The 25,890-nt window shown below is 39.1% G+C and overlaps 1 protein-coding gene across 1 annotated transcript in view; it reads left to right on the forward strand.

Annotated features, from left to right (window-relative positions):
* The window catches only part of Col19a1 (collagen type XIX alpha 1 chain), a 409,660-nt gene that overhangs the window by 358,698 nt on the left and 25,072 nt on the right, over positions 1 to 25,890 (forward strand). Inside the window, exons 35-44 of the mRNA XM_008856281.2 lie at positions 463 to 516; positions 2,108 to 2,161; positions 5,371 to 5,415; positions 7,355 to 7,405; positions 7,507 to 7,551; positions 8,193 to 8,219; positions 12,051 to 12,104; positions 17,843 to 17,887; positions 21,618 to 21,662; positions 21,764 to 21,826. Of these exons, the coding sequence (XP_008854503.1) occupies positions 463 to 516; positions 2,108 to 2,161; positions 5,371 to 5,415; positions 7,355 to 7,405; positions 7,507 to 7,551; positions 8,193 to 8,219; positions 12,051 to 12,104; positions 17,843 to 17,887; positions 21,618 to 21,662; positions 21,764 to 21,826 (483 nt within the window). The remainder of the gene's footprint in view (positions 1 to 462; positions 517 to 2,107; positions 2,162 to 5,370; positions 5,416 to 7,354; positions 7,406 to 7,506; positions 7,552 to 8,192; positions 8,220 to 12,050; positions 12,105 to 17,842; positions 17,888 to 21,617; positions 21,663 to 21,763; positions 21,827 to 25,890) is intronic.

Raw genomic sequence — 25,890 nt, forward strand, 5'->3', positions numbered from 1 at the left:
GAGTGGGAAATACCTTAATTTCAATACATAACATAAAAGCATCAGAGACTAATTTCTTCTTCAAATGAACTGAACATCTAAACTAAATATATCATAAAACATTCTATTTTACCACTCAGTAGCTGAATGAAGCTTTGGTATGATCATATATTTCTCCTATGGCATTATACAGACCTGAAGTTTGAATTTCTATACTTCAGCAGTACAGAATTCTCAGTGATGCTTCTGCTCATAGAGTAACTATGTAAGATCAGGAATGCTCTACATATCACCAGATTCAGTTATGTTTGGTGCTGACTCCATGTTTTGGCCATTTAGCTCATCATTCTTACTCTGAAAGTCGACCTGTGTACATGACATACATCATGTTTTTTGGTTAGCTAAATTCTATGATTAATTTTCAGTAGTAAAATAGTTTGTTCCCTACAATAAATTTTATGGTAGAAACTATTTCTTTTCTAGGGTCTTCAAGGAGGTCCGGGAATCTCAGGAGCTCCAGGCCCGACTGGACCCCCTGTAAGTATTCACTTAGATGCTCAACCTCACAGCTGGGACAATTCAAGGTGCATTAAGATCCATGTCTTGGGGCTGGAGAGATGGCCCAGAGGTTAAGAACACTGGTTGTTCTTGCAGAAGACCCAGGTTTGGATCCCAGCACCCACATGGCAGCTAACAACTGTCTGTAACTCCAGTCCCAGGGGATCCAACAGCCTCTTCTGACCTCTGCGGGCATTGCACGACACAGGTGCACTTACCTACATACAGGCAATACATGCATACACATAAAATAAAAATAATAAATAATTTTTTTTAAATCCATGTCTTGTTCTCTGCTTCTGTGTAGATCATCCAGTCTAGGAAGGTAGCCTCACCCAACACCTCCGACTTTCATCTAGGATTAGTTAAGCCTGATCAGTGTCCTGGAGAACTGTCAGAATTTACCAAACCACAGTCTTTTCTTAATCTACTGCTCTATGGCAATAGAATTAGATGTACATAAACATTCTCCTTTTAGTTACAAATTTTGTTACTAACCTTACAAGAGATATTCAAATGGCAACACAAGCTGAGAATTTTCTAAAGAAAAAGGATGAGCCAATTATGATCAGATATAATTTGTTATATTTCTATATGAGAACTTAAAAACTCTGTTTTAGTCAAGGCTTTGCTGCACCTCAAACACAGCAAGGTGGCCTTTGGGTTATCTTGTTTTCCTGGAAGAGAATCTATTTTCTTGTCCAACCTGCCAAACCCAATTGCTTATTTAGAGTTTAATTCTAAGCAATCCTAAAGTTCAATTGCCAGATAAAACACAGGATACACAATTGCACTTAAGTTTCAGATAAACAAATAATGTCTGTATAAGTTTGTCCCAAATAATACATTTTCACTTGTGAAATCTAACCACTCCATTCAATTGATGTCTGAACATCTCTATCCCCCTTCTTAAAGTTCCTATACAAGTAAAATTTTCTATCACTCAAGTAGGAATGTAACGATTCCATAATGTTTTGAGTCATGGGTTTAATATAATAAAAAGTTTATCCTTTATGTTCGTACCTCAGTGTGCAGAACAAACCTGACTGTAATTATGCAGTAAAGTTAAAACATGAAAAGAACTATGCATGGAGCCATGAAAATTATTGCTAGCTCTATTCTCAAAGAATTGAAATTAAATTTCATTTTCCGCTGGCAAAATGCAGATCACATAACTCAATATGCACATTGTTAATTCTGCTGAGTCTTTGAGTATTTAAAATGTTGATCACTACCAAAATTATACCTCATTTAGAAAGACATAATGTTATGTAAATTGCCATTTAAACAGCAAGACTAAATTCTTAAAATGTATCAAAACGTTCCAATTAAGGTCATTAAATGTGGTTGACCAAGGTGAAAAAGGGACCACAAATATAAATTTTACTCTTCCAAGGGCTTATCAGCAGGATACAGCTGCTATATCAACCTGAAGAAATATAAGCTCATAGAACTGATTTAATTAGGATTAAATGACCTTTGAAACACGTAAGTTTTAGCAACCACCTTCCAATACCTTTTGCCCATTTAGTTGTTGCCTCTTTAACAAACTTGGTTTTCTGTTTCACAGGGATTAATGGGAAGAACTGGACACCCAGGTCCAACCGGAGCAAAAGGTGACAAGGTACAGACAAAAACGGGGCTTGGTCTAGGGACAGGATTTGACCATTTACTGGGGGAACAAATTATAGCCTACAAGAATGATGTCAGGAAGTGGCTGTTCATGGACTTGGAAAGATGTTAGTGTAAACATTGTTTTGAACACAGGATATGTGTTCAGAGGAAAGACTAGAATATTAGTGTCATATAGCAAAGGTCCAAACTACATTCAATATCCATCTGCGCAGAAGGGTGGATGGGCAGAGCTGCCTAAAGAGATGCAGTAAGCTAGTTTGTATCAGGAAGATGCAGCTATAGCTGCATGCAGTCTCAGTTTATTTAAGCTTTTATAACAAAATGTTATAAATTGGCTCATAAGCAGCATCTATCTCTCACTAGTCCAGAGCCTGAAAGGTCCCCAACCAAAGGGCTGGCATTTTCAGTGGTTGGTGGGGCCTGCTTTCTTGTTCACAGATGGCAACTTATAAACATGTTCGCATGTATTTCAAAGGAAGCTAAGCTCTCTTGGGCTTCTTTGATCGTCTCCCAAAGGCCACACTTCTAATGCATCACCCTTCAAGTTAGGATTCACCCTGTAAATTTTGGGATGGAAGGCATAAACATGCTGATAACAATGAGTTCCCTGACTCCAGATGCCTTGCTGACCATCAGGACAAGGAACAATAATGGAAGGGCTTGTGAGACAGTCTGGAAATGCTTTTCTTGGAAGTTCACAGTGAGAACTCACTAGGAAACATGCTTTCTGGGAAGAAGAGTCTATTAGTATTTTTCTCATTGCTCTGAGAAAACATCTTAAGGAAGGGTTTATTTGAGCTCACAGTTCAAGGATGCAGTCCATCACAGTGGGAAGTCATGGTGGCAGGATCTTGAGGCCACATTGTAACTGCAGTCAAGAAGCAGAGAGAGATGAACACTGGATCTCTGCCCACTTATTCAAATGGAACTCCAGCCCATGTGATGATGATACCCCTACTTCCCTGTTCTGTTAAACTTTTCTGGAAGAACCGTCGCCAGAGTTCTCTCTGGGTGTCTTGCGCTATCAGGAAAACCATATAACATATCTTTATGTGCATTTATTATTATCGTTGGGGAGTGACTTACAAAGAAACAAGCACCCAGTGCCTAGCTCCGTGCCTCTCAGCTCTGTGCCACAAAGCTCTGTGCTGCGGCTCAGAGCCCGCCGTATCAGATCACTCCTGTGGCACACCCATAGTCAGCACTAGCTTTCACCCACACCTCAGGGGTCAGCAGTCTCGCCCCAGGTCCATAAATGTCAGGCCATTCTGTTCTTGAGTACCCCTGGCTACTGCGCTTTCCTCACACCGCATACTCCTGGTGGCTCGCAGCTCCAGTCCCCAGATGGCACCACAAGCCCCTTCTTTCGTGGCTAACTCTCCACAGTCAATTCTCCACAGTAGGCCCTGTTCCTTGGAGGAACCAGAACCTCTGAGGAATACAAACCCTCACACACCAAGAGGTGTGTTTCCATGGTGATTCTAAATTTCAGCAAACTGACAGTGAAGATTAACAGTGACATTTGGACAAATGTGGTAGTGTGGTTGGAAGAGAGGACCAGCTGCAGAGGAATATCAGGCAGGAAGGCTGAACTGGCTTTCCTGGTTTCAGATCTAAAGTGGCATTAGAGTGTTAGTCTAGGCACAGGCAACAAATAGGTGAAATAATCAAAACTATTCAGATTAGGGAAATAAGAATTACGGGGCCACATGAACTTAAGTATCTTCCATCCACTTGTCAGGATACCAGTTCCCTGAAAAATGGAACATGATGACATCAAGGAGCAAAACACCCAACATTTAAAGGAAACAATATGCTTATTCTAGAGAGCCTCAATACTTTTTTATGTTAATACCCCAAGAATCTTGCCCAGCACCACCAGCCTTTTTTTCTCTGTTCTCTATGAAAATTATTCATTCCTAGACTGGCCTTTGAAGTTAATGGAAATTCCACACTGAGATGAGCTTGGGGGCATGACTGAGAATGAAAATATGACTTTTAATTGCCAGGAGAAAAAAAGAAGTCTTTTCAATAGGCACATACTGTTTGTTGACTCATGAGAACTATGACATAATTCTATGAAGGTCTTTGCCAGCAGTCAGCATAACAGAGCATGTCTTGAGGAAATAGCCACCATCAAAGCAGTTTGAGAAAAGATACAACACACATTAGCTCAGTGTCACACATTCTCTGGCAATACATCGCATGAGAAACTTTACAGATGGTTTTTTATTAACAAATATATTATTTTATGATGCTTTCTTTCGTTGACAAAAAATGGATGAATATTGAAAAAAATCTGCAAGCAAATTTTGGAAATGGACTAACGTCCTTCAAAATTCTTGGACATTGTATTTTAGTCCCTCTGGATGCTTTTTCAATTAATCATGTGTTTCCTTTCTATGAAATAATAGGACTTAAAAGATTTTAGGAAGACACTATCCTAAAAGCAATGCACAGTTATAGGAACAACTGTCCAAAAAGCAAAGGAATTGCAATGATTGCTTATTGTGGGTCGATAAGTATTCTATACTTTGTAAAAGTCATTTTTTGAGTTTCAATTTGAATCCATTTTTCAAATTTTCAGTTTTTACTTTGCTTCTCCTGTAAGTGGAAACCTAAGGCTATTTAAATTGTACATACCACAGTCACTTCTATTCAGCAAGACACCTGTCACTTAGTTGTGGAGTTTTATATTAACAGACAGACATGACATAGGTTGTGATTTCCTGTCTTGGTCAAATTTATAGACTTCTTTCTGTTTATAAAGACATGAAGATGGTGGAGGTGAGACTAGAAGTGAAGGCTAATCCAGACAGCCACAGTCACAGAGTCCACCACCTGCACATACCAACTCTGCCCCCCACCCACGTGTAGGACGACAAACCCTCCAACTGCACTCAAAGCCCAGAACAGGGTCACCTGCTAGTCTAGCTCCAGTGAAAAATGAGCTTCATTTAGAGTTCACACAGCGAGGATCTAAATGACACTTGCACAGAGGCGTTCACTGTCCTGGGGTAGAAAAAAAATGTATTTTACTGGGTGAAGGAGAAAACTAAGCAGAAGACTGCGAGATGAAAACAAAGTGGCAAGCCATAGTGATTTCAGAAGGTGGCTTTTGGAGCAAGCACAATCTGGTTCATAATCTTGGGTTTAAAAGTCCATGCCATTGATTTTGACCCCTGTATCTCTTTGTAGGGCAGCGAGGGACCCCCTGGGAAACCTGGACCTCCTGGACCACCTGTGAGTAAGGTTGAGCACTTAACATCCATGTCCTTCAGGTTTTTATCACTCACAAGTCAGATCTGCGTTTTGTGTGTGTGTGTGTGTGTGTGTGTGTGTGTGTGTGTGTGTGTGTGTGTAAATGACAGGCAATGCAGCATTAGAATAATCAGCTTAGCCACAACCTGCAGTGCTCAGATTTGTAGACTATGGGCTTTCCTCCCATGGACTCCAGACGCATCATGTATGTCCTGACACTCTGTTTCCTGATTTGACCGCCATAAACCTTTAGAGAAAATAAAAGGGCTTTAAAAGGAGATCTTTTCTGGCAGTGCAGTTTGGTTTTTTAAATGCTGTGTGTTCAATCCCATAAATGTTGTCTGATGCATGAAGAAATTCTATTATATACCACTAAGTGTGCAAAATGCACAAGAGTAGTGATGTTTGCCCTGGTCATCTAGACAGATGAGCACTCAGGGAGGCTCTGGAGAGCAGAGGTGCCTCTCTCTGTGGCAAGTCTGCCCTCATGTGGGGCCATGCTGGAATCACAGCTGAGCCAAGATCCAGATTCATTGTTATTTTCTACACTACCACTCGAGAATTTAAACTTACTAGAGAAGGGCAATATCTAACAGTGGCTTTCAGAAAAAAAAACAAGATATGTTATTAGTCTGTGTTCAGTTACTGGTTTGCACATAAATTAGGTGCTTGTCTCTCTGTTTTCTTAAACCTGTTCATCTGTTTCTACCTTCCTTGACAAAGAAACAAGACAGAAAATTCGTCGAGTTCAGATTTTAAAATCTGCTCCTGTCCCCAGTGAAAAACAGCAAATATATCGTGAGATCAATAGAGGGACCTATGGTTTTATTGTGGGATTAAGAAATCTTCCTCTTCTGTCTGAATTCTTCTAAATCATTCATTTTTCAAGGCAGATTATGTATCTTCTCTGGGAACTTTCTCAGAAGTGTCTTACATCTTTTGGGGTTGTATAACATACTAAAAAGAGCACATATCTAGTTATGAATGAAGAAATGATAAAAGAATAAGCAGACGGAGCATTTTCTTCCATCACTCTTTTGAAGGTGCAGGCAAATTGTATTAGCTGAGCACCTCTGCCCCCACTATCCCAAGACAATAATGTAACAATAGCTTCTTTAATTTTGCTGCTGAATGTGGAAAAATGCCCAAAAAGCACACGTTCATTGATACTAAGGATTTTATCCTTTTAAATAATTCAAATAGTTTCCACACTAAAAGTTTCATATGGGGTTTGTCCTAAATGCTAAATGTGTAATATTTCCAGATTGCAGATTGTGTTCTCCTTAAGTGTTGCTTACTAAGGGACTTGATATTTCCATATGAAGTTGTTTTTGGTTTTTTGTGTCCTTTTTTTTAAAGGAAGTTCTGGTCCCTCATTGTTTTAAAGATGTTTTTGTAGAAACATCCACACAAGCTTATGAATGAAGTCATCCTACCATTTACCTCAATTTTCTATTTGGTATGAAGAGACTTGGAAAAACATCACTTTGCAGTAGCCAAATTGTTCCCTATTCACATCTTCATCAGCACTACCACATGATAACCTGCAGGTTAGCAGGCTGTAAACAGAGTAAATGGGCTATTCAGAAACTGAATTTTAATGAGCAAATAATATTTTTCCTCTGAATGCATTAGTGTCTCATCTGCTAAACCTGCACATTATTCAAACCCCAAGTGAAAGCATCCATGTACTCCAGCTCTACCTTGCAATCCCTTTTATTTCTCTCCTATGCTCTTTTGAAGATGCTACAAATGGAAACATTTTGGTATTTAGCTTACAGTATTAAAGTCACTTTTAAAAATAGAATAGAAAAAAAACTTTTTAATGTAAAAAGAGTAGGAAGAATATCATTCAGTAAAATGATTGACGTTCAGGACTAATAAGTACTACAGTCATTTTGCATCTCGTTTCTTTCCTAAGGGCATCCCGTTTAATGAAGGCAGTGGCATGAGCAGTCTATATAAAATCCAGGTATTTCCATTTGTAATTATTGAAAGTCATTTTCCAGTTGCAGGTTTCTATAAATTCATCTCATGTTTTGTTTTTTTTTTCTTCTTCTTCTTCTTTTGAAGGGAGGAGTGAGCGTTCCCAGTTATCCAGGGCCACCTGGTCCCCCAGTGAGTAAAGCTGTTTATCTTTAAATGTGCTTAGCTGGAACACCATAATGCTAGAAAGAGAAAAAACACTCAAGTTCATTGAAAAATGCATGTCACAAATATAACCAAATTTTACAGCAATAGAAAATAAGTGAAACTAACTATAATAAAATAGGGAAAATGCACAATGCTATAAAAATGGGAAATGTTTCACATACCAGTGTCACAATTTTTTCAGTGTTAACCTAAGAATTAAATCAATGTCCAAATAACCATGTTCATGGGAGTTGTACCAAATCATGTTTCTTTAGATTTATTTTTGATGATGTGTACATGTGTATGTCTGCATGTGGGTATGTGCATGTGAGTGTAGCGCCTGCAGACGCAGAACAGGGCATCGAATCCCTTAGAACTAGAATACAGGCTTTCAGACCTGGGTGCTGAGTACCTGAACTCTAGTCCTTTGGAAGAGCAAAATGCACTCTTAACCACTGAGCCATCTTTCCACTACCCAAATTACATGCCTCAATCTTATACAAAACCCAAACTGTAGCAAAAGCAAAACATTTGTCCTCCTTATATCTATTTAAGGGAAATTCTTCCAATTCTGTAATTTTGCTTTATTCACTGTTTTTAAACAACTCTCTGTATTTTTCTTCCAGGGCCCAAAAGGAGATCCTGGTCCAGCGGTATGTATTTTCACATGGTTTGTGTTACTTAGAAAATAGGTTTTTGTTAAGATGGCCTGCCTTCTTAGGTATATATCAGTTAAGGTGTCAGAGGCAAGTGTGCAAGTAAAGAAACACCAGTAATGTGTTATTTTTAAAGATGCATTAGTACTGATGCGGTCCATGCCCCTAAGGATCAACTCTTTCCATCAGTGGGTTTTAAAAATCATCCTGTGGTGTAGGAAGGCACATATGAAGCTCTTGATAAATGGAACACTTCCTTCTAATAGCCTTCTTTTGATGACTGATTCAATTTTAAGTAGCTTGTGAAAAAGAAATACTTAGGGGGAGAAATTCCTTAATATGTCTGACATCTCACCAACAAAAAAAAAAGGGGAAAGGACTGTTTATTTGCTTTGCATGTCTTGGGCAATTATTCTGCAGGGAATGCAGACTGTCATAACCTGCTTATTGAGTGGAATATATCAGGATGTTAACACTCAGCAAGGAAGGAGAGCGTGTCCTCCAGCCGCCCAAAGGATGATAATTGTTCTCAGCATCTTTCTCAACCATGGAGCCTTGCTGCAAAAGTTCTGCCAAATTCAATTAGATTCCCTTTAACCCCTGGCATTTTTCCCCTGTCATGTTCTTTTCAAGCTTCTAGTCCATCCTCCAGTTCCATTTGTACATCCTTTTAACCTGAGTAGAGAACTGAAACTCAAAAGGCTCGTAACACTGACATAGGCTTTTTTTTCACATAGGCTATGAGAAAAAAATTTCAAGTCCTTTTATTATAATACAAGTTGGTAAAATTGTATGAATAACTGTTAAACCAGAAAAGAAACCATGAAACGTAACTTTTTTATATCTAAATATATTTTCAAAAGATTTATTAAAGAGGTTATCTTTGTTACTGGGTGGTATATATTAACAGTCAAAGTCTTTAACCTAAAGTCATTATTTCAACTCTAGTACTAGATTCTGAAATCTAAGTAAGTTATATATATTTCCTTTGTTTTATAATTGATAGCACCCTTTGTAACTTTTTAAGCTAATATACATATTTCTGTCATTTAGAACTATATTGCTTGTTTTTAAAATATTTTGGTTTTTTAAATTTTTTTTAATTACGTGTGTGTGTGTGTGTGTGTGTGTGTGTGTGTGTGTGTGTGTGTGTACAATGTGGCAGGTGCCTATGGAGGCCAGAAGAAGGTATCCAAGCCCCTGGAGCTCTAGGAGCTATTGTGAGCCACCTGATATTGGTGCTGGGAACTAAACTCTGGTCCTCTACAAGAGTTAAACATGCTGTTAACCACTGAGCCATCTCTGCAGCCCCCTACATTGCTCAATATTATTTCAATTTTCTTTCATCATGTTGATAAAAACTCCCTGGTAGTTCTCTTTCATATGCTGGAAGAACAGCCCCTCTGAGTCACATAAGTGCATCTAGACATCTCACTGACTTTTCTAGAACATTCTTTCAAGCTCTTATGTTAAAAAAATTGCATATAGGTGAGAACATTTTAAAAATATTATACTAAGTGGCAAATTACAATTCACTGGCACTGTAAAATGGCTAGCAACAAAAGTGAAGATACGCTTGAATAAAATTTGAAAAATAAGGCCCCATATTTCTTAGTTGCAAGAGAGAAAAGAATAAAACCTAATTGCAGGGTATTCTCTGCTTTTAAAGTTGTGAATTATGAGAGAAACAAAAACAAAACAAAATAGGGAATCATGAAATTAAATGTTGTATAAACATTCAGGCTTATCTGGGGGAGAAAACATGACATTCCTTTGGGTCCTATATCAACACCCACATGCAATTCCAATCATCTCCCACCTTTTCCCCTGAATGGAAAACAATACTCCATGACATAGAAATAGCCAGAGGAGAATTGTGTGTTACAGAGCACAAAGTTGAACAGCCATCGTGGGGTGGGTAGGGAAGTGCACTCCCCCAGAATCCTTCAGGTTCAGTGACATGTTAAGTCAGCTTTGTGTCACTGTGACAGAATACTTGAGAGAAACAATTTAGAAGGAGTAAATCGCTTTGATTAGCAGTTTTAGGGGTTTCAGTCCATACTCAGCTGTTCTATTGCTTTGGGGCTTGTGGTGAGGCAGGATATCAAGTCAGAGAGACTTCATGAAACAAAGTTGCTCATCTCATGGCGACAGGAAGCAAAGAGGGAGCTTTCTTTTAAACAAAGCTCCCCCGGTCAAGCCATTAAGGTATAAATCTATAATGCGTTCCCTGATATGGCCCCATTCCTGAATGCTGCCACATTGGAGACCAAACCTTGAACCCTTGACTTGCAGGGGGACATTAACATTCAAGACTCAACACGTGGCAATAATAGATCTGCTGAATAAACTTTTATAGGGAAAAAATTACCTTTAATTGAATTTTCTATCTTCTGAAACAATTTCTTTCTTGGCATTCAATATATATGATTTTTAACTAAATATTTAATTACTCTTTGTTCTCAAGAAAATTCCATTGATTGATTCATTGATTGATTGAATACTTCTCCTATCCTACAGAAGGACTATTGAAAGTGTCAATAAAGAATCAGAATGTATCCTATTTGTTAGTAACTCAAAGCCTCCTTCACACAAACTTATACGGAATAGAATCTGAACATTCTTTTATTTTTTAATTATGATTGACCTATTAAATATTAGTGCATATTTAAAAAGATTTCTGAAGCATAAAAAGTACCAAGTCATATGCTTGCTTGTTAAGTGGTCTGAAATAAAATAATAATAGATGTTAGAGCCTTAGTAACGTTCTTGAAGCAGATTAATATCATGTGTCCAAAAAATACTTATAGAGAACACAATTTGAAAGCTCACTTTTCTATATGATTTTATTTAAAGCATCTAGTGACCTAAGAAAATATTTTCAGTTAACAGTAATTCATTCACAAGAAATTATCGAGTAACTCCCCACTTTAACCCTTTCTTTGGTGAAAAACCATGTTTATCTGTTCAAATCATAGCTTCTTTTCTACATAGTTTTTTCCAAATGTGTTCCTTGAAGACCTACAGTCTTGGACCATGCAATAGAATATGTAAAGTTTTTTAATGCTTATCTATCCCTTTTTAATACCTATCACCTTTTTTAAAAAATTATTATTTTATGTGTATGAACATATTGCCTGCATTTGTGTAAGTGCACCCGTGTTGTGCAATGCCCAGGGAGGTCAGAAGTGTCAGATTCCCCTGGAACTGGAGTTACAGATGGTTTTTAGCTGCCATGTGGGTGCTGGGACTCAAACCTGGGTCCTCTGCAAGAGTAGTCAGTGTTCTTAACCTCTGAGCCATCTCTCCGGGCCAGTGCCTACCACCTTGAACGGTGACTTTGAATTATTGAGGATGCTGCTCCTAAGGAGATCCTCCTAAGCATTTACAATGCATGTGAAGGATGCCATGTTCCGCTTTGAGAGTCCCATCTTCATCCAAAGAGTTAAGAGTTAAATCTCATCATCTGGTACAGCTAGCTGCCCCAGGTGTCTCACAAATTGGCAAACTTTATTAAAGTCCGGCTTTTCATTCTAATTCTTCCTGAAATTGGAGTTATTAATGTACTAAGAGGAATTCATCCTAATTAGATTCTTAATCAGAATAAAAATAATTAATCAGAGAGTATACTTATACCTCTTTGGAGACTAGTTTTTATTCCCAAACTATTTTCATATACCAAATGCTTGAAAATAGAGGATACATTTGCTTGCTAAATTACAAATCTGTGTTGAATGGGATTTTAGGAAAAATACCTTTACTTTTAAAACTAATTCTTATAAACCTTTTGATCACTGCTGTTGCATTTTTTATTTTCCTATTTTATAGGGCGAGCCTGGTGCAATGGGATTGCCAGGTCTAGAAGGATTTCCTGGTGTAAAGGTAAGCACAGCAGTTAGAAATATGTTTATTCAATATTCAAAAATGTGTTAAGTACATGCTATTGTGCCAGGAACCGCTTGAGGGAACTAAACAAATGGGCATCTGTTCTTATGGGACTTACCTTCTACAGAGGGAATACAGAAACTAAACAAGTAAGCATAATAAGAAAAAATAATCCATGTTATGGGTAAATACTACAGAAATAAAGAGGCAGTAGAACAGGTTAAAGAGTAACAGGAATGCTCCTGGGCAGGGTGGTTCTTGAGGCAAGAGTCAAGTAATGACTTGAAGGAGGTGAAGGAGAGTTACCCAAATCTCTCAAGGTGAAGAAAGAATGTCCAGGTGGAGGAAACAGCCTTGAGACAGGAGATATCCTACCACCTCCAGGGAGAACAGGTGAGTGAATAGTGAATGGAGAAGTTTTAGATATGAGGTCTGAGAAGCAGGGGAGAGAAATGGCCTCAACACAGAGAGAAGTACTGCTCAAAGAATGACCATTGGAGGTGCACTGTTGTCTGCAGATTCTTAGTTATGTGTTTGGTGAAAGGGAAATAAGAGACTGAGATAAGCTTCTAAGCCCTGTAGTTTGATGAGAATTGTCTAGCGAGCTTGTGACTAGTAGACTGATCATGGCTAAGTGAGGTATTATAAAATAAGTAAACTCCTGCTTCAAAGCAGGGAGTTGGATAAGCACCAACAAAAGCTCATAAGCTATTGTTAAAGACTTCACCTTTGATGCTGAGTTGAAACACAGTCACTGGTGGTTTCTGAACAGAATGAAGACAGAGCTTGCAGTTGAAGCAAAGTGAAGCAAAAAAAGCCAGCTGGAAGACTATTACTCAGCCTTCCATCACTATAACAAATACCTATAAAAAAGGGAACACGGTTATTTCAGCTTACAGTTTGAGAGGTTTCAGTCTATCAGCTGGCCCTTTGCTTTGGGGAGCTTTGGTGGGGAAGTATGGCAGAGGCATATGGTGCAAGGAAGTCAAGAAAGAGAAGAAAGAAGGGTCTAGGATTCCAATACCCCTCAAGGTCACACCTGCAATGGCCTGGCTTCCTTCCATGAGGTGTCACCTACTAAAGTTCCTGCCATCTTTCAATAGCACCATAGACTGGTGACTAAGCCTTCAACACATGGGACTTTGGGAGACACTTAAAATACAAACTACAGCCCAGACCATTCCAGTATTTAAGTGGGAATAATGTTGGCTCAAAATCCTCCACAGGCATTGAACGACATGGGTGCACTTACCTACATGCAGGCAGTACACGCATACACATAAAATAAAAATAATAAATAAAATATTTTTAAAAGAAAAAAAGAAATAAAGAGGCATCAAGAAAGGTTCCAAGCTTCATGACTGAGCTACTGGCATGATGGGTGGTCATGAACTGAAATGAGGAAGACTAAGCTGAGTCTACATGGAGGAGTGGGATTTGCCAGGTGTTTAATTTTGTAGGAGAGCTCATTTGGAGATAGTTACTAGTCAACAAGGTGGAGGTAAGGCATAAGCAATGGGACGCAGAAATAGGCAGCTCATAGGCTGGAGAGATGGCTCAGCAGTTAAGAGAACTGGCTGCTCCTGCAGAGGACCTGGGATCGATGCCCAGCACATACATGGTGGCCAACAACCTCCCATAACTCCAGTTCCAGTTCCGAGGGATCTGATGCCCTCTTCTCTGCATGACATGGGTACACGTATGTAAATACATGCAGGCAATACACTCACACACAAAAATAAAGATAATAATAATTTTTTAAAACAGAAATATGCAGAAGAGATCTTAGTGGAGATATAAATCTGACTGTTTTATGCACATAAATGTACCTTGAAGCCAGGAGACAGGACAAGATGACAAAGAGAAAATGACAGTTCTAAAAAGAGAAAGAGATCAAGGACTAAACCCTGAAGCTCTCCTACATTAGGAGATCAAGAAGAAAAGGAGGAACAAAAAGAGAGTCTAATGGTAGGGGAGTATGTTCTGGAAGCCAAAGGAAAATGATAAGTTAAGGAGAAGAAAAGGATTTCCCATGTCAGACACTGCAGACAGGCCAAGTAGGGGGTGAGGTCAAGTGGGATGTCCAAGTATTGACTATTGGATTTTTAGGGATACACTAGTCCTTGGATGACCTTGAACAAATAAATCACTGTTTCACTAAATTGGTAGAAGCAATTGCTGGAGTTGAATGGATTTAAGGGAGAATGAGGAAAAAGTCAAAATACAGTATAAATTATGCAAAAGGAGTTTTGCTGAAGAGGAAAGAAATGAACTAGAGGATTCTAGAGGAAGCCAGTCAGGGTTTTTGTTTGATTTTATTTGATTTGGTTTGGCTTCTTGAGATATGACCTCACTTTGTGGCCCTGACTGGCCTGGAACTTACTATATAGACTAGAACAGCCTTGAATTCTAGAGAAACACCTGCCTCTGCCTTCTGAGTGCTGGAATTAAAGGTGTGCACTGCCACACCTGGCTCATGATCAGATTTAAGAGCATAGAAATATCAAATTGCTTGTATGCTGATGGAAAGATCCGGTAGGAATGACATTATGGGGTACTGATGGAGAGGAGTTGCTGCAATTCTGTCTTTAAGTAGCTAAAAGAGATGTCCATAAATTGAGATCTTAAACAGGTGTGAAAGTATACAAGATGTTGACATGTAGGAGGACTCCAAAAGGGTCTAAAAGCTGTTCTCTAATTACTTACATCTTCTCAGAGGTGGAATAAGCAATATTACTATCTGGGAATGAGTAAGAAAGAGAGGTTGGAGATTTAAGAAGAAGGGCCTCTTAGTAGAAAGAAAGTTCAGGAGTCAAAAAAGGGTCATAGCTTGGCAACCCACAGGGCACCATTGAGATTTATGGTCATTAAGTGAAGTCAGATCAGTCATTTCAATCATGTATGAGTTTCTTCAGCCAATTACACACTTCCAGGTGAAGATATAGTGCAGTAGAGGAATGGTTTTGAATAGTGCTCTGGTTTTGCCCATGAGTGAGTACTTAAATGCAAATACAGAGGAAAGAAGTTAGTGGTGCACACCAGGCAGGAATGAAAACAAATGATGATGGAATTTTAACCAGGCACAAAAGAAACAGGCTACGCAGAGATTGAAGTGTAATGAAAACTTTGAGCCTTCAGTGGATTGGAGGACTTGGGATCCAGGTACCAAAGGAATGAGTTATGATGGAATATAGTGGTCAAAAGTTGGAACATGAAACTAAGACTCTGGAGAGGTTGTGGATATTTTTACAGCTACATCTCAGGTGTAACTATGAGACTATGAGGCAAGATGATTAGGGGACAGAGATTCAGGAAAATGAGGGTCCTCCTCAACATTGGAGGTCTCTTAACATTAATATTTATCAGATATATAAATGTTTCCACTGATTGAAAACTTATAGTATATTCAAGATGAAAACATATGAGAATTTCCTGTTCATACCCTTTTCCAATCTTTCTTTTTCTTCTTTAAATTTTAAATTTTATTTTTATTTTACATGTATGACTGTTTTTCCTGCATACGTATAAGTGCACCCATGCTTGCAATGCCTACAGAGGCCAGAAGAGGACATTGGATCCCCTGAAACTGGAGTTAGAGATGGTTGTTAGTTGCCGTGTGGGTGCTGGGAACTGAATCCGGGTCCTTTGCAAGAGCAGCCAGTGCTGTTATCCACCGAGACATCTCTCCAGCCCCCCCATTTTTCTTTTTAAATTTTAATTGACAATAATTTTGCAGTAAACAATGATGTTTCTGTATCAGAGTTATTTTATCATTCCATCACCCCTCCAGCATTGATCATTTTTAATAATGAGAACATTAAAAATCTTCTAGTTATTTAGAAATAAACAATTATCATCAACCATTGTCAGTCTACAGTGCAACAGAACACCACGTGTTTCTATCTCAACTTTGCATTGCCTGACCAATCTCTCCCTGTTCCTCCTTCTCCCTACACTCTGGTCTGATAATCATTGTTAAATTATCCACATTTATGCAATCAAACCTTTCTACATGAGTTCAATCATATATTGTTTATTTTTTATTAGATTTGTTTTAACAAGGGTTTTATATCCTAATGATTTTGTTTTTATCTATATGGTTTTGTTGTTGTTGTTGTTGTTGTTGTTCTTGTTTCAGTCTTTTTGAGACAGGGTCTCCCTGTAGCTCCAGCTGCCTGGAACTCACTCTGTAGACCTGGCTGGCCTCGAACTCACAGAGGATCCGCCTGCCTCTGCCTCCCAAGTGCTGGAATTAAAGGCATGTGCCACCACACCCGGCTATGTTGAAGTTTTTATCCTAATTGGTCTTTGCTTTTCATTTTCAATTTGAATCTTACTATAAATACATTATTGCAGTCAAATCTAAAGCTATTTTTATTTCTTCTTTGGCTTTTATATACACAAGTAACAATGTTTACTTTCATTTTCAACCAAGATCAGATGGTCACTAGTAGATTCTGCTCACTCTTTTATGAACATTCATATTGTTTTATTTTTACATATATATGAGGAACTTACATGAACTATAATATAAAGAAATTATTCAATTATCAGCCCTATTTGTATTACTTCACTTCCTTTACTAAAAATCCTATCATAAATACTGAGATCTATTTCTGAGATTTATTTCATATTTCCTTGACAAACTTATATCAAGCTTATGTCAGTACCCCATCATTTTCAATGATAACTTTATCATGAGCTTAAATATTGGCATTGTTAATATCTATTATTCTTTTAATTTTCCTTACATCCTCTCACTTATTACCTCAAGTTAATGCTAATTTTTTAAATTAAATAGCAGCTATATAACAATTGCATTAAGTTTATAAATTAGCCTGGGCAACAATGACACCTTTATAAGCATCATCTTACGCTCTCTATATTTTCATTTCATCAAGTCTTCTTTTGTGTCCTTAAGTGAAGTTATGAAATTTTTTTAATGTTGGCTCTGTCCAACAAAATTGCCATTTTATTATCCCATATATAACCACAAGCACCTATAGCATTGACAGTTGTATCCAAAATATCACATTCCCTCCTGAAAAGCAACTAAGTTACCTGTTTTTCAGGCCAGTTAAAGAGATCTTCTGATTGGTCAAATGAGAAGAACACAAATCTTTAGCTCTGGATCTTTTTATTCCAACCCTACATTCAGTGAGCTAAGTATAAGGAAAGCTTTTTAGAAGATGTTTGATGTGCTTAATCTTTCAAATCATAGTAATGATTTTTATTATGTATAGAATTTTAAATGTTGACTCATTTTATCTATAAATATATATGGTCACATCCTATCCTAAAAATAGGTCACAGGGATAACATGAATACATTTTTATTAAGACTATTAATCACTTTGTTGGGGTTTTTTTGAGGAAGAAATTATATAATAGGTTGAATTATATGTTCATTTTATTAATTTTCTGCCCCTCTTTCTTCATACCCATTAATATTGATGGAGTTTATTAGGTTCAAATGAAAGTTTGACCAAATCCAAATTATTATTTTAAACAGATTTTATAAGAGTCTATAGATGTTGCTGGATGTGGTGGTGCACGCCTTTAATCCCAGCACTTGGAGGCAGGCATATCTCTGTGAGTTCAAGGCCAGCCTAGTCTACATAGTGAGTTCCAGACCAGCTGGGGCTACTGGGAGACCCTGTCTCAAAAAAGACCCCCCCCAAAAAAAGAGTCTATAGATGTCACTATAAGTAGCCATTTTCATTTTAATCCCAACAGGGAGATCGAGGCCCAGCAGGTCCCCCAGGAGTAGCAGGCATATCGGTGAGTTTGTTCCATCTCATGTTGGTTTCACAGGTAAATGGTTCTCTCCATGAGCAGTCTGTGGCTAGCAATCAAGAGGGGCTCGGTACTCCACAAATGGACTCTCGTGGCAGCAGTGACCTGGAGCCTCCAATTGAAAGCTGAAACTACTGTCCCTCTTCCAATTCAAGATTGTTCTGATCTTTATTTTCACCTTTTTCTTCCTTCTAGTCTTTTTTTATTCTTCCCAAGGGCTTTCCTTTCATAGTGAGACAGGAAATCCAGTTACCCATGACACTGTACATTAGTATGTGTGTACAGCTCTGAAAACTCATCTTTTTATATCTCTATTCCTGTCATATTTCAAGGTTTCTCAATCTTCTAAAGGCTGAGTCCTCATCCCAGGGCATGTACCTCAGACTCCTCATATTAAACTGCAATCTGGCCGGCTTCTCCCTTCACCCAGTGTTATTAGCAGAGCTTTATTGCTGCTAATGTTCCCTCGTAAACTAGCCCTTCCATGCTCTCAGTCATTTTTGTTGCTCTCTGGTGTCAAACGTTTTAATCTCATCAAGGTCTTTCCAAATGAATAGGAAGAGCTCCAGGAAAGGTTGAAATCATTTCTCTGAGCCCTTGGGATAATTCTTATCTTCATTCATGATGCCCTAATTAAAATTTTGTAGCCATGCTTTCTGAATAAGAGGCCATTTATCCTCCTGCCAGGTGCCCCTGCAGGGGATGTCCAGAAGCACATTAAAGGAAAGTCAGTGGAAACTGTGTTTGAGACATAGGGACATGATAAAGAGAAGAAAGGGCCCTGTTTTCAACCTCACCCCACACCTGCCCACACTCAACACCACCCAGCACCACTCTATACCACCCAAAGCCTCCAACTGCCACCCAGCAACATCTACCATCATCCCATCCCCAGAGACATTCAGCACCTCTGCAGAAACACATTTAACTAAGTCAAACAATAAAACCCTAACCATAATCTGTATCCTTTACAGAGAATGGCCTCCTTTACCGATGTTGTCTAGATTTGCATGACAGTAAAGGTGAAAAATGAAAAATATTATTTCTAGCAATCTCTGCAGAATTTTTATAAAAGGAAGGAAGTTTTTTTTTTTGAAAGTAGACATCACACAATCTCACAACCCATCCCCTCACCCCCCTACACACACTATCATTTTGGAACTCTGTTTCTGGAATTGTATTGAGTGCCTTTTCAACCTGTTTCCTTGCATTAGCATCCTGTTCTGCCTCCCCGTGATACAAGAAAGCTCACTGTCCCACTGCGTTCAACAACTGTGGCTTCAAAATAATTTTTGCTATTACTGTCAATTAAGTCTGCCTTCAAAGAAATTTTACTCCATACAAGTGAACGTATAAAACATGTGATAGTCTATATAAGCAATTCAAGAGATATCTTTGAAATACGTAACATGATTGAAATATCAGACATCTATTTGGAGACCTAAGATCTGATACTTTTACTTTTACTTTTTTTTTTTTTTTCGGTCTTTTTGAGACAGGGTCTCCCTGTAGCCCCAGCTTTCTGGATTCACCATGGAGACCAGGCTGGCCTCAAACTCACAGAGATCTGCCTGCCTCTGCCTCCTGAGTGCTGGGATTAAAGGCATGTGCCACCATTCCCGGCTACCTGTGTCTCTTAATTAAGAGCAGTGACAACTACAGAATCAGGGAAGAATAAAAACTGGACCCACTGCAAATATGCTACTGTGCAATTTAAAATATACATTTGGTTTATTTTAATGCGTCCTTAGAAAATAAGAGTTAAGAGGGCCTAGAAATAGTGATGGTGGCTATCTGACATGTCAGTACAAATGCATTCAGTGTTGCTGGGTTATACACTGTAAAATGGCTACATGGAAGGTTTTTTTCTTATGTCTATTCTACTACTATAAGAACTTTTGAGATGATTATTATAGTCAAAGACAGGTTGGAGCCACTTGGACATACCATGTCTACTCAATGGAGGTCCACAGATGTAATCCTGCTCCTCCTAGAATGGACCAGTTTTTCCAGTATATTCAGGGCTATGCAAGGCTCCAGAATGTCTTTCCTCCCCCTCTCTGAGGATTTTACCTCCTGTGGGTATGCAGGAGGGAGCATCTCTAAGTGTGAATAAGAGACCATTTATCCTTTTGCTAGTGCCCCATGCTAGATGGGGACATTGTCTAGAGTGCTCTCCTATGGGCTTTTTTTTCAATATTTTATTTATTATTTTTATTTTATGTATACGAGTGTATTGCCTGTATGTATGTGAGTGCACCCGTGTCATGCAATGCTGCGGGAGGACAGAAAAAGGATTCGGATTCCCCTGGAACTGGAGTTAAGGATGGTTCGTAGCCACCATGTGGGTGCCGGGAATCGAACCCCTGTCCTCTGCAAGAGCAGTCAGTGTTCTTAACTGCTGAGTCATGTCTCCAGTCCCCCCTCCCTCCCCGCCCCCCGCCCCATAGGCTCTTATAGTTCTTTCCTAGTACCATCTACATTTGGGAATGCTGTGGCCTTCCACCAGTGTCCCTGGATCCCTTTCCTTAGCTCTTAATGAGTGAGCACTCCATACTCCCTTGGGTCCCATGCCAAGACTCTCTGGATATTGACCTTCTTGACTCTAACCCATCTTCCAGTTCATGACCACAAAAACTTCAGCAGCTCCTTTGGGTAGCTGGGGTTGGAGTGCCCTCTTCCCAGAATTCCAAAGCAAGTGGATGGAAGGGCCATTCTTTTTTATCTAAACTCCCAGCTTCTCACTCAGATCCCCACAATATCTTTCCCAGTCATGGCTGGCCCATAGAGTAGGACGTGGCTCTTCCAGCAGTGACACTGTAAGCTTGGTCTGGACACTTGATCATTTTACTACCAGTCTGTGTTCCCTACTTTTCTCATCACGGTGACAAAATACTTGATAGAGGCCGCTTAGGACTCTCAGTTCATAGGCTATATAGCCCCACAGGGGAAACACATGGCAGCTGGAGAGGCTCAGTCAGTGGCAAAAGGAGCTTACACTGTAGCTGATTCACTTGTTGGAAGATCAGGAAGCAGTAAGTGCAGGCAGGAACTAAAAGTGGGTGTCACCTTCCAGGATACCCCCCAGCAGCCCTTTTCTGCTAGCTAGACCACAGTCTCAAGGGTTCCACAATTTCCCAAACCAGTGTCAACTGTGGAACAAGTACTGAAAATACATGAATCTGTAAGGGACATTTCACATTCAAACCATAACAACCATGATTCCATAACTCCCTGTGGTCTTTCTCTACCAAGGTCTCCCATTTCTTAGTCCTTCAAGCCATGAAGTATTGGAAGACACCAGTATCTTCTTTTATAGCCAAACACAGCTTTTCAAATAAAACCTTTTTTTTCAGTTATCTTACTACCAACTCACGATATAACTCAAAATCTGGCAAAAACTTCTCCAACCTTCTTTATTATTCCTCCCCCTAGAGTAATGAAGAGCTGCCTGAAAAAAAAAAAAAGTCATAAGAAGGATTTCCAATAATTGTTTTAACATGTTTGAAAATGTCCTGCCCTCCCACCCTTACCAATTCTCTAGTCTGTGCCTTACAGGCTTTGTAGTTTAGCATACCCCTGCATTGTGTCTGGTGGGATTGTTATCTTGATTAGAGAGATACCCCGGTTGCCCTTTAAACTCTTATGTGGGAGGGAAGAACACATGGTATCAGTGATATGGCTCCTAACATTTCTCTGTGATTTGCTTAACTAGGGAAAACCTGGCAGCCCAGGCCCTCCAGGAGCTCCAGGGGAGCTGGTAAGTTACTGCCACATTCCTAGCACATATCCTGTTGTGGTACTTACCAGCCCTCTTAAAACATTTTTAACAACTAATTTTTTCTTGGGATACATTTATAGGGTGAAAGAGGACCTGTTGGAGATATAGGTTTTCCTGGACCAGAAGGACCCTCAGGAAAGCCAGTAAGTGCTTTTTTACTAGCTAGAAATTGCTACTTTAAGAATGTTCTAAGCATTATATTTTTGCTTTTCTCCTCATAAATTGTGGGATTTAAGCAAGTAGCTTCACAAAGAAATAAGAGCAAGTTCTACAATTGGATTTGGGGGTAGCAATGGGGAATTTCTCCTGGAGTTTGCTAGATCTCTATGAAATGTCTTTTTGCCTTAAACAGTGATGGGGAAAGGTGAGATCTTTAAGTGCCCAGAGATTAGACTCAGTATTTCTTAATTCTAATGTTCTCAGCCAAATTAAAACAAAACCATCTTGTCATAGTCTAAAATACAAAGAAACCAGAGTCACTGATGCGGCACCTGTTGTTAAGCGAGGATAGCTCTTTTTTCAAATCCCCTCCTTTACATATGATCCTTGTCCTCACACTCATTGATCACTGCCACAAATGTGTCATGCCTGTGCCCTAAAAGAGCACTTAGCTACCCATACTTAGTATTGACATTACATTGTGATGGTCAACTCACTCAGTATGTATTCATCTAGGCCCTGCTATGTCCCAAGGGTGTGCTGGGGGTAGGGCATGTGACGATGGGTGAGTTACACACCCACTGTCCTCAGGTTTATTCTTTATAGAAGGTCACTGCTCCCTTTCCTGGGTGTTTGCTATGTGTATACTGGAAGGAGTACCTTAGGAAAAAGGAAGGGGTGGAGGTAAGTGGCACAGAGCACATGAAGTTTGCTCAGTATTGCTCTGACAGCTCATAGTTGATACATTCCCTGGCCTTCATCTCCTCGGAAAGGTAACATGAGAGACAGAAAGTATACGCAGTTTAGAGTCAGGTATACTGGATCTGACTTATGACTCGTGTTCCAAGAGTCAATTAGGTGGCATGACATATGAGAAGGGTTCCAGTGCCTGGCTGTGGGAAGCTCTGAGTAAACACTGCTACAGTCCAGGCTTCCCATCACCTCCCCTACAAACTCCTCAAGCCTATCCCCTCTGAGCCACCTTGTAAAAAGCTTGCCATTGAGTTCCCAGGGGATAATGTAGTAGGCAACTTTTTATTCCATTAAAAGAAATCTTTCTTATGGCTCAGCAGTTAAGAACACTAGCTGTTCTTGCAGAAGACCCAGGTTTGAATCCCAGCACCCACATGGCAGCTAACAACTGCCCGTAACTCCAGTTCCAGGGGATATGACAGCCTCTTCTGTCCACCACGGGCATTGCACTACACAGGTGCACTTACCTACAGGCAGGCAATACACACATACAAATGAAAATAATAAATAAAATATTTTTTAAAAATCCTTCTTAAGTAACTGCTACATGGTAAGCACTGTTTGGCATTGACAACTCATGGGTCTGTGTTCTAATATAGTAACACAGGCAACAAGCAAACAAATACACATGAACACACACACACACACAAAACCTCAGACTGAACAGTACCTAAGCAGAGTGAAGCAATCTAGTATAAGTTAAATCAGGACTTTTTAAACACTTTCCATTTGTGACTGTCTTCTACCTGAGAAATTTTTATGTGACCCCCTCAGGTATATAGATATATAAAATACGTTTACAAATTAAGCATTTACTGATAATAAATCATAGATGAATTTATTTTAAAAGAATTCTTTTAAATTGGAGAGATGGCTCCATGGTTAAGAGCACTCATTGGTCTTGCAGAGGACCGGGATTCAGTTCCCAGAACCCACATAACAGCTAACAACTGTCTGTAACTCCAGTTCCAGGGGTTCGGTGCCCTCTGCTGCCTTCTGCAGGCATTGTACGACATGGATGTACTTACGTACATCAAAACACGCATACACATAAAAATAAAAGTAAATAAATCCAAAAAATTAAAAATAATTCTTTGGTATATATATAATTTTACCATTCATTAAAGAAAAAACAAATCTGAACGGTAATGAGGTGAATGTGCATGTTTATTTTTACATGAAGAATTAACTCTTGGCTGGATATTGGTACTGCAGAACACAGAGGATCTTCACCATCTTTCAGAATTGATCAGTATTTTATGATCATTGGTGCTAGGAACATCACTACATAAATGCATAGTACAAAATAACAGAAACCTGTTTGGGGCCATTTTGGAAATTGTTGGAAACTCCATCCTCATTTGAAGTCAAAATTAATTTAATAATTTTTAAAATGAAATTCAAGTCAGCAACTCAAAGAGCAATTTTTACAATCAAACAGTGCAACATAAGAGAATCCAAAGATATACTAGTTTGATACTTGTGTGCTAAGGGATGTTGGAAGGAAAATATTAAAAGGATTTCATTACTGTAATTAAATCATTACGCTTCTATAAGAGCAGAAAACTTTGTACAGCAATTCACAACATACAGTGGTCTTGAATCTGAGCTGAGGTGTTTCCAGTAGCATTTGTTGGTACTGACTGGTGTGTTGGCACACATGGTGCAAAGTACTAATAATGTATGCTCAGAACCAAGTCTGTAGTGGTCAGATGATGCAACATAGTGGTTAGATTCATTCCAAGTCTGATTTTGAATTAATTTTTTTGTCACTGTGCATTCGGAAAATAAGCATGCACATATTTTATAGCCACAGGTTTATTTCTTTTCTTTTATTGTTACCCAAAGCATGAATGACATTTTTACAGTTGATTTATCTTTTATTCAGGTGATACAATTGTTTCTTATACATCCTCTCTTTAATCAGCTTTATCTTCATTGCTTGTGTTCTTGGGTGTAATAAATTCTTTGAACCAAACACTTTGGGTAGGATCTTCTTAGTTAAAGTACTCTAGACAATTCCCAGGATATTTCAGAGAAGCTGGGAGCTACCCTTGGGTTGCCAGCTGTGACAGATTTCAGTGTGATTTACAGTAGTGGAAACAGCCAGATATCTGCAGCTCTGTCCTCCTGGAATCCATTCCTCCACGATAAAGGTCTCTCAGGCTTAGCGGAGAGCATGTCCATGCAATTGCCGGCTGGATAGGAAATCATGGTCCTCACTTTGATCTCTCTCTTCAAATCAAATCTCAAAAGCCCCATCTGTATTCGGGCCCCAGGTATCTGATTTGACCCCAAGCACTGCTTCTTCTTCTATCTCTGGCCTGTCGTTCTGGCAGTTTTATAAATCTCCAAGCTGGGGAGGCTTTATGACGATTTCTAGAATTACCTTTTAAAGTTCTCAGAACTTCCAATTTCGTAATTTAAAAAAAACTATTTAATGCTCTGTAAAGAACACAATTACAGTTTCCCTGCCTTTTTTTTTTCTATTTCTAAACTGAAAAGTAATAATTGTTCTCTGGTTGACAGCTTATTTCAATAGAACAGGCTCTGGCACCATTTCCTATGAATGACACCAATGCCAAAAAACTTGTTAAAAGGTTGTTTGTGTGAACAAACATCTACTAACCCCAAATAGGGAGTCAATGTCAGACCAAAGTAAAGTCCAACTTTGTGAACCAATGAGTTTACTGAGATTACTTAAAAGAGTATGGGTGGAAAGTTACTTACAGGAGCAGAAATGACTCAGACAGCTGCATCACCAAAAGCCCATCCCAGCATGGGTGACAGCTGGTGAAAGACAGGCAGCTCCACACGTTGGAGAGTGTCTCTTCCAGGCAGCTCATTTGGGCTGATCCTCTTCTAGGCAGCTTTGACCGGTCTGAGGTGTCTTGGCACACCTTCCTGTAACCCTGAGAAAGGAAGGGCCTATTGAATCTGGTCAGCTTCAGGGACTTTCTGAACCTTTAGAGTTTTTTACTTCCTGAGTCTTAATAAGCTTCCCTCCAAGATGGAAAGCTTTACCTCCCTTTAGAACAAACACCTTTAGTCCTTCCTGCAGGCTAGAATGTTTCACCTCCTTTTAGAACATCCTGAATCTTAAGAGTTTCCCTTTATGACACAACGTTTCAACTCAGATGAAATTCTCTCTCTCTCTCTCTCTCTCTCTCTCTCTCTCTCTCACACACACACACACACACACACACGTATAAGCACTCCATGCCACAGCCACCAAACACTTTGGAAGCACCTTTGTATTTCATACGGGGGAGAGCAAATCATCTTGGGGGCCTAC

The sequence above is a fragment of the Nannospalax galili genome, unplaced genomic scaffold (genome assembly GCF_000622305.1).
Source record: "Nannospalax galili isolate Female #2095 unplaced genomic scaffold, S.galili_v1.0 scaffold206, whole genome shotgun sequence".
Lineage (NCBI taxonomy): Eukaryota > Metazoa > Chordata > Mammalia > Rodentia > Spalacidae > Nannospalax > Nannospalax galili.